The sequence below is a fragment of the Augochlora pura genome, chromosome 3, assembly GCF_028453695.1.
Source record: "Augochlora pura isolate Apur16 chromosome 3, APUR_v2.2.1, whole genome shotgun sequence".
Classification (NCBI taxonomy): Eukaryota; Metazoa; Arthropoda; class Insecta; order Hymenoptera; family Halictidae; genus Augochlora; species Augochlora pura.
Genome location: NC_135774.1, coordinates 24,589,677 through 24,606,166, shown reverse-complemented (window position 1 = coordinate 24,606,166; position 16,490 = coordinate 24,589,677). Strand labels below are relative to the sequence as shown.

General features: G+C 39.8%; 3 protein-coding genes across 7 annotated transcripts in view; 1 reads left to right on the top strand and 2 right to left on the bottom strand.

Moving 5' to 3' along the window:
• The first annotated feature begins 59 nt into the window (after window positions 1–59).
• Window positions 60–5,862, top strand: LOC144468090 (ATP-binding cassette sub-family C member 4). Of its 2 annotated transcripts, XM_078177265.1 has the most exons (18): window positions 60–190; window positions 261–371; window positions 476–610; window positions 694–898; window positions 966–1,191; window positions 1,263–1,419; window positions 1,529–1,778; window positions 1,848–2,039; window positions 2,114–2,400; window positions 2,470–2,653; window positions 2,730–3,073; window positions 3,159–3,366; window positions 3,437–3,656; window positions 3,744–3,974; window positions 4,057–4,287; window positions 4,351–4,652; window positions 4,727–5,374; window positions 5,462–5,862. In XM_078177265.1, the coding sequence occupies exons 1-18, from the start codon at window positions 117–119 to the stop codon at window positions 5,546–5,548; spliced, it is 4,092 nt and encodes a 1,363-aa protein (XP_078033391.1). In that variant the 5' UTR covers window positions 60–116; the 3' UTR covers window positions 5,549–5,862. The 2 variants fall into 2 exon arrangements, with proteins under 2 accessions (XP_078033391.1, XP_078033390.1); XM_078177264.1 differs by having other exon boundaries at window positions 4,057–4,652.
• A 309-nt stretch (window positions 5,863–6,171) lies between these two features.
• Sld5 (DNA replication complex GINS protein SLD5) lies at window positions 6,172–7,240 on the bottom strand. The gene has a single exon (XM_078177273.1). The coding sequence runs from the start codon at window positions 6,929–6,931 to the stop codon at window positions 6,278–6,280; it is 654 nt and encodes a 217-aa protein (XP_078033399.1). The 5' UTR covers window positions 6,932–7,240; the 3' UTR covers window positions 6,172–6,277.
• Window positions 7,241–7,506: 266 nt separating this feature from the next.
• Tusp (WD40 superfamily protein Tusp) overlaps window positions 7,507–16,490 on the bottom strand; it is a 39,839-nt gene continuing 30,855 nt past the window's right edge. The window contains exons 9-16 of one of the 4 annotated variants that reach the window (XM_078197268.1): window positions 15,679–15,856; window positions 15,129–15,601; window positions 14,038–15,071; window positions 13,580–13,693; window positions 13,228–13,471; window positions 12,765–12,944; window positions 12,537–12,684; window positions 7,507–12,093 (exon numbers count right to left, since the gene is read on the bottom strand). In XM_078197268.1, the coding sequence (XP_078053394.1) occupies window positions 12,568–12,684; window positions 12,765–12,944; window positions 13,228–13,471; window positions 13,580–13,693; window positions 14,038–15,071; window positions 15,129–15,601; window positions 15,679–15,856 (2,340 nt within the window). In that variant the 3' untranslated portion in view covers window positions 7,507–12,093; window positions 12,537–12,567. Of the gene's footprint in view, window positions 12,094–12,536; window positions 12,685–12,764; window positions 12,945–13,227; window positions 13,472–13,579; window positions 13,694–14,037; window positions 15,602–15,678; window positions 15,857–16,490 lie in introns of all 4 variants that reach the window. The other 3 variants (XM_078197264.1, XM_078197266.1, XM_078197267.1) reach the window with 3 other exon arrangements.

Genomic DNA, 16,490 nt, shown 5'->3' with positions numbered 1-16,490 from the left:
GTTGTTAACACGATCTCGCGACGTGTTTAGACTAGCCGACTCCATATTTCGAATTCCCTCCGAACGGTGTTGTTCTCTAAAACCGATAAGTTTTAGCATGTTTAATAAAATCAACAATGGACGCGAGTAAAAAATACGAGAACCCCAATCCTAAGTTATTGGCAAATCCTTTGAGTAGATTAATATTCTGGTGAGTAAAGAGCATTGTCAAGTGTGGTGTGATCGATTGGATCGTGTCTTATCTCTGTGTTTGATTTAAGGTGGTTGAAACCACTGTTTCTGTATGCAAAGAATCATGATCTTGAACTTAAAGATATATATAATGTGCTGCCAGAAGATGTCAGTCAACGTTTGGGTAATAAACTCGAGAGGTAAGTAAATATCAAACAGTTCTATAGATACAAGTTTAATATCAATCAAATTAAACAAACAGAGATCTCACTGTAAATTTATTTTTCATTATCTGTTTCTATAGGAATTGGCTGAAAGAACTTAAAACAGCAGAGGAATCAGGAGTAAAACCTAAATTGTTTAATGCTTTAAAGAAAACATTTATGTGGTCATTTGCCTACTTTGGAGGATGGCAATTCTTCCTAGCTGTTGTCATAAGGTAAATATTTCTTGCCACACCATTATTATTATGTCGAAAGAACAAAACTTTTACTATCGCATAATATTATTATGATTTCGCAGAGTTGTGCAACCGTATATGCTAGGTCTACTTATTTGGCATTTTGATCCCAGATCGGTATCAACTGACACAGAAGCGTACATTTATGCTTCATCTGTTATAGTTTTAACTTTGGTTAGTGCTATAATTGTGCATCATTCAAATTTAGGTTTAATGGAAATTGGTATGAGAATGAGAATAGCATGTTCCTCACTGATGTACAGAAAGGTATTATTAAATGATATGTCAATATTTAATATCTACTACTACTTTACACTGTGTCTTTATTTTTTAGATCCTGCGCTTATCAAAGTCTTCTACTAATATCACAACCCCAGGACAGATTGTGAACTTAATGTCAAATGATGTAGCCAGATTCGAGCAATTGTTTATGGCATTGCATTACATTTGGATTTTACCAATCCAGGGTGCCATAATTACCTATATGCTCTGGGGAAGTGTGCAAATTGCTTCTCTAGCTGGTGTTTTCCTCATAAGTGTTCAAACTATACCTTTGCAAGGTGTATATTTATTTCTTTCTATTTTTCAAGACACTGGTAACGGTATTAAAATAATTATTTTTTTCTTGTAGGATATATGGGGAAATGGTTTTCAAAGCTACGGTTGAGAATCGCAGTTAAAACGGATGAAAGAGTGTGTTTAATGTCAGAGATTATCAATGGAATCCAAGTAATTAAAATGTACACTTGGGAAAAACCATTTGAAAAACTTGTTAGTGTTGTTAGAAGGTTTGTCTTTTTTTTTAATTTTTTTTCTGTAGGAATTAAATAAAGTACCTATTATTGCATGTATGCAGTTAGGTATCTATGTATGTGTAATCGTATGACCTCTTTTTAGTCGTGAAGTGGATGTACTTACTATCTCGTCGTACTTAAGAGGTTTTACTTTAGCTACCTTTGTGTTCACCGAACGCACAACATTGTACTTTACAATTATGGCGTACGTACTTCTTGGCAACAGTATATCTGCCGACAAAGTATTTTCTATGGCTCAGTACTTTAATATACTGCAACTGACTATGGCCATATTGTACCCACTTGCTGTTTCATGCGCCGCAGAAGCTTCTGTATCCATTAAAAGGATCGAGGTAAATCAATTATCAACTAAAGGAAATAGCTGATTGACGAGTCTTGAGTTTTGTACGTTTCATTTTCAGAATTTCTTGTTGTTAAAAGAGAACAGTAATGTAGTTAATGCTAAACCAGCTCCTGGAGATGGCACTATCTCAATGAAATGTATTACAGCATCTTGGTCAGAGAATGCAATCACAAGTACATTACATGATATTAGTATTGAAATAAAACCTGGAAAATTGTATGCTGTTGTTGGTTCTGTTGGCGCAGGGAAGGTATTGTCCATATGATTGATTTAAACATTTATCAAAGTAATACTATTCTTATTTTCTCTGTATGCTTTGTTCAGAGTTCGTTCCTGCAACTAATTTTAAGAGAACTGCAACAGTCACGCGGTGATATTCGAGTAAACGGTGATATATCATACGCCAGTCAGGAGGCATGGTTGTTCTCTGGCACAGTGCGCAACAACATACTTTTTGGGCGACCTTATGATAAAAAGAAGTACAATGATGTCGTTCAAGTATGCGCTCTTACTAAAGACTTCCAACAGTTTAGCCATAGCGACAAAACTTTAGTCGGGGACAGAGGCGCATCCCTCAGTGGAGGACAACGTGCAAGAATCAATTTGGCTAGGTACAGTACTGAGAGAATTATTTTTGCAATGATAAATGTGATTTAAAATTAACATACTTGTTGTAATAGGGCTGTGTACGGCGATGCCGATATTTATTTATTAGATGATCCGTTGTCCGCAGTCGATACACATGTTGGAAAGCACTTGTTCAACGAATGCATCAACAATTATCTTCACAAAAAAACCAGAATACTCGTGACACATCAAGTACAATTTTTAAAAAATTGTGATCATATTATTGTATTGAATAACGTGAGTACCAGCGATCGGACAATCGATTTACATTCTGTTAAATTGATAGAAGAATGATTATGGTTCTTTGTCTCAGGGCAAGATCGAATTCGAAGGCACGTTCGCTGAGTTACAAGCGAAAAATTTAGATTTCTTAAGTATGCTTTCGTCGGAAGAGCAGGAAGTGAATAAAGAGAATGCAAAAATCGATGAAAATCACGCTCTGGATATATCTGTTAATTCTGCCGACAACAGTAAAGACGACGATGAATCAGAACCTCAAGAAACTGAAGAACTGATGGGCAAAGGAAACATTTCGAAATTACTTTACTGGAAATATTTCCGTGCCGGAGGATCGATTCTAATGATTCTAGGTTTCATTCTCTCGTTAATCTTAGGTCAACTAGGAAGTAGTGGTAGCGATTATTTTGTTGCTTACTGGTTAGCGTTTGGGCATATATTTTTTTCTATCATATCATGAATTCTTTCGGCACAGTTATCTATTTTATTTATTGCGTTTTTTTAGGTCAAGACAAGAAGAAATGCGTGTGAAAAACAATATTAATCACACGTTTCAATTATTTCCACAACCCGAAAATACCACGTCTGCCTCAGTTCTAACAAATTCAAGTGAAACAATTAATGAAGCGATTGCCTTGGGCATAGATAGCTTTAATGAGACGATTCCGGAATTCCTAACAGCCTCGGACAACAGCAGTTTAGATAACGATAATGTTGGTAATATTAGTTGCCTTGTTTTACAGTTTGAAAAGTAAGCAATTACCACCATTATCTTTATCTTAGATGTGGACCATTAACACTGGGCCGCGCGTGGCCTATTTCCTTGATCGCGACACTGCCCTATGGATTTATGCAATCCTCATTTTAGCGAGTATAATCATGACTACTGTGAGAAATATTACATTTTACAAGATATGCATGAACGCCAGTAAAAATCTCCATAATCTCATGTTTTCGTCATTGTTGAAAGCACCGATGCTATTCTTTGATACTCATCCGTCCGGTAAGTATTACATAATATTGTACACTGTCAATTTCTAATTAATTCGTAAAAATTCAATTAACAAAATAGCGTAATATTTAATTTTAGGTCGTATTCTAAATCGTTTCTCAAAGGATGTTGGAGCAGTCGATGAGATGTTACCAAGAACAATGATAGAGTCCATCCAAATATTTGCAGTAATGGCTGGAATTTTGGCCCAAGTACTTATTATTAATTGGTGGACAGTTTTCCCAATGATTGTTATGGGTTTCTTGTTCTGGCAAATACGAAATATTTATCTCAAGACAGCGCAGGACGTGAAACGTTTTGAAGGAATGAGTAAGAGCATGATATTTTTAAAATGTTATATCTGTACTTATTATTTTTTTTTGTCAAACAACATAATAATGAATATTTTCAGCGAAAAGTCCTGTCTTCTCCCACGTCAGCTCGTCAATGTTTGGATTAACTACAATTCGATCATCTTCCGCCCAAGATATGGTTCGCAAAGAATTCGATACTCATCAAGATCTCCACACCGGTGCCTATTACTTGACTATTGCAACTGGCACTGCCTTTGGATTTGCATTGGACATAGTGTCCATTTGCTTTATTGCCTTTGTCACATGCAGCTTTATCATATTGGACGATGGTAATTTATTGCTTTTTAATTTCTCCTTGTTATTAGTAATTGAGTTTGCGTTTATCTTATCAGGAAACACGTTCGCGGGTAACGTCGGGTTGGCTATATCACAAGTTCTAATTTTATGCGGCATGGTCCAACACGGAATGCGACAAACTGCGGAAACGATAGCGCAAATGACCAGTGTAGAGCGAATTTTGCAATTCACGCAGCTTGATAAGGAGGGGCAGTTCGAAAGTGATCCTAACAAGAAGCCGTCCGCACAGTGGCCTTCTAAAGGAGAAATTCTGTTCGATCATCTTTATTTACGCTACAGCGACTCGACACCCTCCGTTCTCAAAAACTTAAACATCGTTATTAAAGCCGGAGAAAAAGTAATTCTTCATAATTTGAAAGTGCGGGGAAATTATGAAACGGAAAATTTAAATTAATTTAATGTTTCTTTTAGGTAGGAATAGTTGGTCGCACCGGGGCCGGAAAAACTTCTCTGATCTCGGCTCTGTTCAGACTGACCAAACTTGAAGGCAGAATATGCATAGACAACTTGGACACGAATCAAATTGGTCTTCACGACTTGAGAAAGAAGATCTCTATTATTCCGCAAGAACCAATTTTGTTTTCGTCAACTCTCCGAGATAATTTAGACCCGTTTCATAATTATGATGATGCTGCTCTTTGGGCTGCTCTGGAAGACGTGGAATTAAAGTCAAGTGTTGTGTCGCTCGACTATTTTGTAGAGCATGGAGGAAGTAATTTCAGTGTTGGTCAGAGACAATTACTCTGCTTAGCAAGGGCTATTTTACGGAATAATAAGATTCTCCTTCTCGACGAAGCTACAGCCAATGTAGATCCTTCAACAGATTCTTTAATACAAACCACTATAAGGCAAAAGTTCAAACATTGCACAGTGTTAACCATAGCGCATAGATTGAATACCATAATGGATAGCGATAAGGTACTAGTTATGGATCACGGAGAAGCGGTTGAATTCAATCATCCACACATTCTACTTCAAGATGAACAAGGACATTTCACCAGCATGTTGAAAGAAACTGGGAAACTTATGTTCACTCAACTAAGCAAAGTAGCAGAAGAGGTAACCATTTACTTAATTTGTTTATAAAGCAATTTCTTTCTTAGGTATGTACTATAATTAAAAAAACAACCATTATTGCATTTTCAGGCATACAAAAACAGTTCTGCATTCATAGAGCAGGACGAGGTACATATAAAATCTCTTAATGGCAACTCCAAGACCAAAGATGCATGAGAAAATATATGCTAGATATACGAAAGTACTTAGCATCTTGTAACTACTTTTATAGTTCATTTTCGTTAGTGTAGCTTATAGTCCTTGCTGACTTGACTATACTACTTCAATGTATTGCATGCAAAGTTAATAGTAGAAAAAGCTTACTAGGACAGATAAAATTCCTTTTTATATTATTTTGATAACTTCGTATATTGTTCCTATTTAAGAAACAATGCAGTTTTTACCATATTGTAACATTTTGAGAAAGTATACAAATAAATAAATATTTTCGAGATTTTTAGATACTTATCCAAGTATCTAACAGTATCTTACCAAAAAGTACTTAGAATTTATTTTGTTAAAGTTGTCTAACAAAGTAGTTTGTCATGTTAGAATGCTAAAGTATTCATGAACAATTTACCTCAAACCAGATACAGAACTTTTATATACTTATATCAAATATATTTTTAACATTTTGCATTAAAATACATAGTTCATATGTATACTTTGTTTTAAAAAATGTTTACAAAGATATTTTTGCAAACAACATTATACAATGTTATGAAGAAAGTTAGTATTATCTACACTGTCTTATAATTCTCTCTTCTTTTTTTTAATAAATTATATTTACAGATATGTAATGTTTTTAATAAAATATCTTTCTTTATGCAAAATTGTTCTCAAAACTTTATTAAACACCGTCTATAAAAGTTTAGATATTATATTCTATATAGTGCATCCTAAATGTTAAATTAATTGAACAGCACCGCTTTTAACTAAATTCGCAACAGCACTGTACTGTATAATGTGCTGCGAGCCTTGCTCGAAATCTATCTCTTCATCTAAGGACCCAGGTAATACAATTCCATTGATTCTCTGATTGGCCCTTAGAAAAACGTATGCCTGCATATTGGGCTTTATAGACAGTTTATTAACTTCGAATGTCTGAAAATTTCCAGGCATATACTGCAGAGCAACTGTTCTAAAAAGAGTTTCCATGTTGGCAAGATACTCCTTAGCAAATTGCAGTTCTGCGGGTGTTAGATAACATTCTTCTGGCGATCTGTTGCCCTCCTGCGAGAGTATGTGAATAGTATATTTCTCGATTTTCTCTAACCGAGCACGAAGGTAGCTAGATATTACAAACTTGATCCTATCTAATTCCATTCTGTGAACCATTATCCTTAAATCTCCCTTGGTTAATTTCCTCATGTTGTCTTCCATATGAGTTATCTGTTGTAACATACATTCAACAAGGTCTGCCTGATGCGGGAGTATCTCCGGAGCAAATTTTTCATTCAGCCAAGCTTCTTCGATCGCTACCAAAGCACTCTGAGCTGTTAATTCTTCTTCCTCGCGCACTTCATCCGCGGCTTCTAATCGTATATCTGAATCGTTCATACTGCACGTTTCCTTTAAACTAGTTAGATACTAATTTCTTTGCAAGGTATTTGATATTTTTTGTAGCCACTATATGTATATTGACATATAAGTAAATCGGTAAGTCATTCAACAGGTAGGCAACCAGTGGTAGTGGAAAAGAAATGTTCGTTAGGAACGTATCAGAAACGTAGAGCGAAATGGAGCTAAATATCCAAACATTTGTCACTGCAATCCATAACATACATATATTTGTAGTTTGTAAACTTTAGGAGTTCGTGTGCCTCAACTATGTTCTAACCTTTTCTAACAAAGAGTGCTAGTGGCGCAGCTCGTGCCAAAACTTATAAAAGCAAAAACCCGGGTACTGGTGGCAGTGCTCGCGGCAAAATGCTCAAACTTTTAGCCAATTACGGACCGGTAAAAACGAAAACCAAGGTACTGGTGGCGTCGCTCGTGACAAATCACTCAAACTTCGTAGTCAATTATACCGACCTGTGAGAACGAAACCACGGACCGCGCATGTATAAGATAGGCACAAACGAGCAGCTAGAATTACATTAGGTAAATCATATAGTGAAAATGTCGTTGACGTGTAGAATTTCTTTTTTTATTTACAAATGTCTGATAATCATCAATGTACTCGGTAACAAAATCTGCTTGCACATATACTGAATGATTGTTCAGCACTAAGACGACAAATCAACAATCTTATTCGCTGGAGAAAAAACAATACTGATACGACTTGCACACTATGTATAATCGTGTCGTTATCATATTTAGTACTCAGTCACAAATGTTCACACGTGACATAGCGTTTTATTTTGTCTCTTCATATATATATATATATTTATATATAAGCATATTCTTAAATCGTTACGCTCATAAACGGAACATAATATACATATGAATATATTCAACGAAAAGAAAGACTACCACCTATGGATCAACGTACATAGTCTGACTTGAGCTAGGCCGAACATTTTTCGAACTGTCAGTCACGATTGGCGCCAGTAGCTACAAACGCTTCGGTCGGTGTATGCATGTATATAATACGGTGAAATAACAATTGCTGTACAACAGTAGCATCGTGCAACATCCGACAGTATCATACGCCACTTGTTTTAACTCGTGGATCACCTCATTCTCAACCATACATACGTATAGGCACTGTATATTCATTGCCAAATAAGCATTTGGTGATTTACACGAAACGAAAACAATTGAAACATATTCAATTAACTGCTCAGGGCCAATAAACAAATTAATTCGACTCTTGCTCGAAGAGATGAAACAGTTTATCCTTGCAACGTACGGATGAAACTAAACATATCGGTGCATCTATCTTATCTTCAAATGATATATTCAGAGCACGTGAGCCAATGGTCTATACTTTCTTGTACTATACACTAAATCAATTTGCAATGATCACTAAATTTCGATGCAACGATTTACGATTTACAATTACTAGACGTAGGATTTTCATGCAAGATAAAAATTGTCTAGGTTAATTTCAAGATACCTATATCAGATAAACATGTTTTATTATCTGTCCGATTCATTTTCGTTATGGGTGTGTAAAATCCGCAGTCTAGTAATTACAATTGTAAATTGCCTGTCCGAATAGCATGGTACGAAAATCATGTTATGAATTCCATGTTCAACTAATTAAAGCGGCGAAAAGATTTCCGTCGAGTATTCTGTGCAATTCTGATTTAACAAAATCGTATAATTTATAAAAGCGTTAACAACGGTTCGTAAGAACTTGCGGCATGATACACGTAATGATACGCCAGCGATAAATGTCAATGTGTCATGAGCAGTCAATTGACTTCGATCCGTTTAACGTTCTCTTTTTTTTTGCGTGATTTACATTGGGATTGAAATAAAACGCTGAATAGGTAACTGGCGATAAGCACAGCGTCGATTGTTTCAAAAACAAAAAAAGAAAGAGAAAGAAAGAACGGTGCGCGAAGAACTGATCGTGATCGGAGAAAAACGTTGCTTCTTACGTGACCTAAGTCCGTCTCTTGTTCGGCAGATGCAATAAGGACGTATGCATATTAAAAATAAATATGTCACATTGATGCGGATCTTTTTTATATCAAAATTTCGTGCAAGTATGAAAATTTAACCATCGGTGGAACTTTCATTATAACGTGATTCTTTGTTTCTTTTCTTCTTCCTCCTCTTCTTCCTCTTTTTTCGATTTTTTTTTTAATTATTTTCTCGCTTTGTTTTTGTTAAAATGACTCCCTCGGACACATCCGGCTTTCATAAATAAAGGAAACTCTATATGGGTCTCATACAAAACGTTCTCCGATATTATTATGTATGAACTTATGGTCACCTTCCAGAGGATTGCGAGCCACCGTCACGTGGTCAAGATCGGTCTGTCATGATGATTTAAAAATGTGCGTCGTTCATGTTCCGGGTGTTCGTTGCTTTTGGTAACTAAGGCTTCCTCATACGAGACGCCCCAAAGTTTGCGGCTAATTTAGACGCAACATAAGCCGTTTCGAAAAACTTCACAACAATCCACAGTTTTCTTACTACAATCCAATTTTGTTGCTACTGATTTCGTACTCCAATATTTCTGGATTTAAACGTGCAAATCGAAATGTTCCAAAGTTACAAATTTGATATGAAATGTTCTGTCGTGGTAACATCAATAATTAAATTCATAATAACTATTCATAGTAACAATTAATGAGTGAAGTAGAGGCGTTTGCAGAATCGAAAATACCGTCGCATCGTTTTCAATCTTTGCGAAATATTTCTTATCGAGCCCCCGTTTCACGAATACATTTTGTACAAACATACACTGATAATATTTAACAGAAACTTAAAGAAGTTCACTTTCCCACAAACTATAGAACCTCTCGTATAATACATCTTTCATGTTTTTTTTTGTTGTTGTTCATGTTCCGCGGTGCAGATGCAACGGTGCGTAAAACTAAAAAATTGTTCGATCGATGATGATATACATGTGTAAGGTACGTGCTGTTGGCTACAGGTGACATTAAGTAATTCAGGACGTAACTGTTTGCCTAGAAACAAAGGACGATCGTATGACCTAGCGGATTTATATGTATATTGCCAGTACCACTGTCAATATGTGTATAAATATTCATAGGACTATCGCTAACTGACGAGTATGGGGCGGCCTGAACACTCGCTATAAATATGGTCGGGAAAAAGCTCGTTCTAAAATATCTCTAAATCGAGACGAACTATATAAAACGTTTGTAGACTCTTACGCTATCGGAGGTTATTGAAACAATCGGTGTAATCCTGAAAAATCATGGTCACAACTTGGATAAGACACTTCTGTTGGTTTCTACGTGTAGCCGGACTACGGAAAGAATTGACTTCGACTGATCTTTTTTTTCTTTTTTCTTGACGTCTGACTTTCGACAAAACCGAAACGAAAAGTGAACTCTGTTATACAGCGACGAATAGCGATAGAACGGAGCAAGCCTTGATTCGCGTTCAGGTGTAACCGAATAACATTGATTCAACTATAATCACATCACGTAGACAACGATCACACGATAAGTAACGAAAGCTTCTCGCACGACTACATGGAAAACCGAGCCAACGTATGAATTGACCGAGTCAATTCTTCAATTCGACTACGAAGTTCCTCCGTCGTTTATCGACCAACGAATGCTTGTATCTTCTAGGGTCGAGGACGCGTTACGTTAGCACGACAGCGCTATTTGGTCTCTGTATATATCTACGTAGCAACGAAATTTAGAATCATATTCCTAGTGCAGTTGCAAATTTAACTGTACGTTCAAGGCCACCTCTTAAGCTACGGGGATGACGGTAGAAGGGCCTCGAGTGGCCAGTTAAGTTTGATTTCGACTACGGCCCCAGAGCACGATCGATCGATTCAGGCGCCCCACCCTCGGAATTCCGATTCGAAAAAAAGTATCCCATTAGCGCTCCTCGCGTAGGCCTGACGTTTAATCTTCCACGTTACTTACAATTAGGCGAATGAAGTACAACGATCATGGGTTAAGTACACACGGCAGTTAGTCCGACGCGCTCGACTCGCGCGCGAAACATTTTGCTATCCCAGCCCCATCCCCCAGTCGCGTCAGCCCTGCCTCGGCGAGGACGAATGACAGGCCGGACGTTAAAAGTTACCGTTTAGTGTGATCGAACGATCGTTTATCGTCTCACTCTCTCTCTCCTCCACTTTTTATTTGTTTCTCTTTCTCTCTCCCTCTCTCTCTCTCTCTCTCTTTCTCTCTCTCCATCTTTTATTAAATACGCATTAAGAAACATTTAAATCGAACAACATGAAACGCTCGCGTGAGTCTGCGAGTCCGTCAATATACATATATACGTTGTATATAAAATTCGAATACATCCGGCGGACCGCAAAAAATGAACGAGGTGAACTTTCAACAGCATTTACTAGACTCCAACGTGTCGCATAAACTATACAAAAATGAGCACTCGAAGTTGGGAGAAACGAAATATCTTTGGACGGTACGGCGAAGAAGCATTCAACGAAATCGTGTTTTTTCTTTTTTCCTCTTTTTTACCACGGTTCCCCCCTCCCCAGCCACGACTATCACCTCCCCCCTGATCCTCGTGTCTGTCTCCACGTCGGTTCGTGTTCGAGTCGCACTCTCGCGAACGGTCCTCGCTAAAAACCCGCGAAGCGAGGTAATCGTAGTACTTTGCAGCTTTGAAGGCGTTGGTGGTTCGAACGGCCCCGCGTAAGGCCCCCAAGAAGGCGCTCAGACCAACAATTCTTCTTCGTTCCCGCGCTACACACAAGGCCATATGCTTCCGGTTCTTCTCCCGCGAAAAGTGTCTCTATTGTAGCGACGGCTGATCTCCTTTTGCTTTTCAGTCCCAATCTCGGAACGATCACTCGTCTTAATTAAAGTCTTACTCTAGCCCGTCACTAGCTTTAATAATCGAAAGACATGTGGCTCTATTACACGCTCGTAAGCTGTACTTAACGATGTCTTCTTTTTTTTTACCCCTCTGCAGTTCTCTCTATGTGTAGCGTTTTCTTGTTACAGCTTTAATTTTCCCTACGTCTCGCTAGATTTTCTTCTTACTTTTTTTTTTTTCTTGTTGGACGAATATTTCGTTTTAGGTATAACGTGCAGCCCGGATTGCGCTCCTGGTACTCGTGCTCCGAATTCCACGCAAACCTGCGAAGCGAATGCGAATTATAAAATCAATTCACGAGAACAATATACAGTTTTACAAATGCAATATATCTGTTGCCTAACGCCAAGGTTCATTTTTATACAGTTCATGGTAATTGTCTACGTCTACAAAGGTCTTGCATATTTTAAGAAAGTTTGTTAACTAATTTCTTGAAAACTTTTCTTATCTTTATCTACTCGCATAAATAGGATAAAAAATCATGGAATTTACTAAAATTTAATTGCGTCTCACGTTGTAATTTCGCATGAAAAATGTTACTTTCAGAAAAATAATATCGTGTCCTGCCAATATGCAATTTCATAATTTTGCTAATATCGAAACCATTTTATTCATGTATATGTAGACTTTAATGGCCGACCATGGCAAGCTTGTGAATCATATTGTATCGTAACGTTAACGCGTGCAATTAGAGTAATTTACATACTTGTATCAAATGGCGAACCGAAGACTGTCAGTTACTTGAGCCGTTGTGTAACATTCGCCAAGGCAACAGCGAACGCTTGTAATGCACTAAAAGGATATTGGAAATCTAGTGTGTAGGTGTTCCTATCTATCCTCCCAAATTGCATGACCTGATGGGAAATTGAAACGAATGCAATTACTCGGCCGTACGGGGCAAATAGAAATTCGATTAGAAGATTGTTCACCGTACCTGTCGACCCTTGAACTCTATTTGAAAATTTTTCGCGCTTTCTTGGATCACTCTGCCGCCGAAATCGAGTTGATACACTTGGCTGGACTCGTTCCACATTGGCGCTTTATTGTGCATCACGAGCTCCCGTTTCGCTGTCTCCGATTTGTGTCCGGATACTCCCGCCCCTTTCTGCTTTAACTATACATTGTTATAAATATATTACTGCCGAAACAAATATTCTTTTATATTCACATTTTCATCACTATAACCACAGACTTTTTAACGTGATCTACTCCGCATTGTTTTAAAAAGCCTATGTTAAAATATAAATTTTTCATTTAAGGATAATCCACTAAATTCAAATCAATCTAAACAATTTATAGACTGCAAACATTTTTTTAACGTGAAAAAGTCTTTTACACATCACTGCTGTGGCTTTTGTTTCAACTGTTCGTAATTTCGTGGCGATCATTTAACGAACCTTCTGGCGCAACTGTGCCTTTTGAAAAGTTTCAAGGTCTCTATAGTTCATCGACGATTCATCTGGAAGCAAGCCTTCCTCGTCTGAACTTTCGCCCCGGCTCTTTCGCGTTTTTCTGCTTAATAAAGGACTCGATAGCAGCCGCCTTCTAATTGGCGACGCCGACGCCGGTCTTTTACCTTTCTTCGAGGGAGCTGGACTACTCGGGGAACTTCTAGGTAATCTAAGAAATATATCGTAAAATCTGTTGGTCATTTAAACTGAATTACTCTTTGAACATCCATGAAGTAGTATATACAGTGTAGCAGTATATACAGAGCACTCACGTACGATACACACTGCATGGACTTACCTACAGGATGGACGAGGTGACGGTGGTGGCAAAGAATGACTTTCATCGAAATCTCGCAGTCGAGCTGCAAGACCGTCTAAGGATGATGCCAGTGAACCGCTTGGACTAGAACATCTGCAGTAGCAGATGAACAATATGAATTATTGCGACTGCTGCATCGAAACTGAGTAAACTAACATTTTCCCTAACTTTCCTCAACCGTGTGAAATTGCTGTCAAGTTCGGTCAAGAACATTTTAAATTATAGCCCGACGGCCACATAATAATAATAAAAATAATTGAAAGTAATAATTGAGTAATGATAATTGAAAAATGGAACAATTCAGTGAGACGTCGTTTTAAAGAGAATTTGTAGCCACAGTGGACACTATCAATTTCTTTCTTTCTTTTATCTTAATTTCTTGCTTTCAACTGTATATTTATACACTCGCAGTTCATCAATCGTTACTGTAAACTTACCTAGCAGGCGAATTAGGACTTTCTAGTCGGCTCGGTTTGACAGGGGAGTTCACCGTGCTAGTCCCGGCGACGCGTTTCGCACACTCAACGGACACTTCTATGACGTCGGACGTCTTCTCCAGGGACTCGTTGCTCTTCCCCTCGGTCATTTCGGCGTTGACGACACCCGCCGCCTCTTCGATGTGCTCCGGCAACTTGGGCGGCGCGGCGACGTGATCGTTCACCGGGAATATGTCGCTGGAGTCGAGACTCCTCGATTTGCCGCAGTTGCGGAGCCTCGGCGACTTGGAGGTCTGCTGTCCGATCTCCAGCTGAGTCTTGTTCTTTTTTCTCCTTTTGGTCTTTCTCGAGACAAGGACCAGCCTCTTGTTGGGCGCCTCTTTCCTGAGCATCTTCAGAGCGACGTCGCAGGGGACCAGCTGCGCGTCCACCATGTCCAGGTAGCCGACGCTGCAGCTTCTGACTATGGAGTCGTTGACGCACAGGGGACCGATACTGGCGACCGTGGGGGTTCGGTGAACGGCACGGGAGTGTTCCAACGCGACCGCCTCGCCGCGGGTCTCGTCGTCGATGAAACGCATCTCCTCGGACCTGCTGCTCGAGCCGCAGGTCGGCAGGTAGCTGGCGTTCGTTTTGCCGCAGGACTCGTGCGACTTGAAGTCTTTGAACTTCGAGATGCAGTGCGCGCACGACTGGCCGACGCACTGCTCGATGTTCTCTGGAAATTGATAAGAACACGCGGGCGAATGGTTACTGGCCAAGTGTATACCGTTCTTGCTGAAGGCGCCGTTGCTCTGCCCGTGGCCCAAGGCCGTCGCGCCGCTGCCGGAGTTGTGACTAGCTTTCCTACCCTGAACACCGTTAAGGAAGATGGCCTGCGGCTGGGGACAACTGTTGTTGTTGTCCAAGCCGTTCACGATGGAGCTTTGGGGACAGTCGCGGCTGCTCGACGGTTCCGCGCCCGGGCTTTGGCCGTTGTGTATGGACATGGGAATGATCGTCGTTGGACAGGACGACAGGACAGCCTTGTCGTCCTGGGAGATCTGATTGAATTTGTTGTTCTCGAGCTCCTTCTTCGTGACCATACCAACCTGCTGGTCGGCCAGAACGGTCTTCATCCGTTGGATGTTGTTCGCGTAGTCGGTCCCCGTGTTCGAGGTCGCGATGATCGTTTGCGTGGGCGCGACCGCGTTTTTAGGCGACTGGAGGGCCGGCACGTCGCAACACCTTGGCGGGTTGTGTCTCGGCGGCGTTCGATAGGTATTCGCTGGCGCGGTTCTCAGATTGTCGTACAAGTTCCCTATTTCCTGCAGGTCTACGTAGGGCAGCTCGTTCTCGTAGTTCTCGACTCTCGAGAGCGTCGCGGGCAGGGTTTCGTTGGCCATGAACTGGTTGGAGATTTGTGATTTCGGACGATTAGAGTTTAGTCGTGCGTTGCGCGGCGTCATCGGCGCGATAGGCGGCGGCTGGGCATCCGGCGTGCTCCTCGATGCTCCTTGGAGCTCCTGGAACGTTTCCTCCTCGTCTTCGGAGAACAGGTTCGGGTTGAACGTGGGGTCTGGACCTGCAAGGATTCAAACGGTCAGTCAATGAGATTCAGTTTATCTTTGCGTAGGTTTGTTTCTTCGTTGCGGTACCCACCTGCCGGAACGTCGTCACGCAGCTCCGTTATCACCAGAGTCATTTGCCGCGGTTGCAAATGCAGCAACGACGTACGATAGGTGACTTGGCCCAGGTTAGCGGGCACCGAGTCTGCCAATCCGTGGAACTTGAATTTCGTGCCCCAGATATTTGACGTTACTTCGACGAGTCTCGCGTGCTGCAAACAGATACGTCTTGTGACACCGGCGGTCACGCGACCACCTCCGCGGCACTCTAAGACCGAAAGAGCTCGTTAAACTTTGCTATATCACGCTATTTCTCTTGCATAGATTTCGGCGATGCGTTTTCTTTAAATTTTACACAGAGCTCTTTGAGTCAGTAGGTAGTAGAAGCTAGTAGTAAGTGGTAGAAGCTAGCAGTGAGTAGTAGAAGGTAGCAGCAGATAGTAGTAGATAGCGGTAAGTACTAGTAGACAGCGGCTAAACGTCGATTCCGTGCAGTCTTTTTTACCAAGTATCAAGCACGAGGATGAGAGAGCATCAAAGCGTATTTCGCAACTCCTACACATCTTTCATGGTCTTCTGAATCTTTAGATTGGAAACATATATTTCAACATGTTTCGTTTTACGTGTACCGTCGATAGTACACGCTCACATGTTTACTTAGTGCACTCAAAAATAGTTTATGACCATTTCGGAACTAAAGAATTAATTTCCGCCATAATGTTTGTCATAATGTTTGTTTCATTGTTATATATTAATAGTTACATATAATATGTCAAGGTTAAATTTTAATTTTATTTTTGCCAAGGAAATAATAAGGCATCAATGTGACGTGGATGTCGATCGTCA

Coding starts and splice junctions, on each gene's coding strand:
- LOC144468090 (XM_078177264.1), top strand. CDS start 117: ATGGACGCGAGTAAAAAATACGAGAACCCCAATCCTAAGTTATTGGCA. Junction 191..260: donor TTGAGTAGATTAATATTCTG/GTGAGTAAAGAG, acceptor GTTTGATTTAAG/GTGGTTGAAACCACTGTTTC. Junction 2,654..2,729: donor ATATTATTGTATTGAATAAC/GTGAGTACCAGC, acceptor TCTTTGTCTCAG/GGCAAGATCGAATTCGAAGG.
- Sld5 (XM_078177273.1), bottom strand. CDS start 6,931: ATGAACGATTCAGATATACGATTAGAAGCCGCGGATGAAGTGCGCGAG.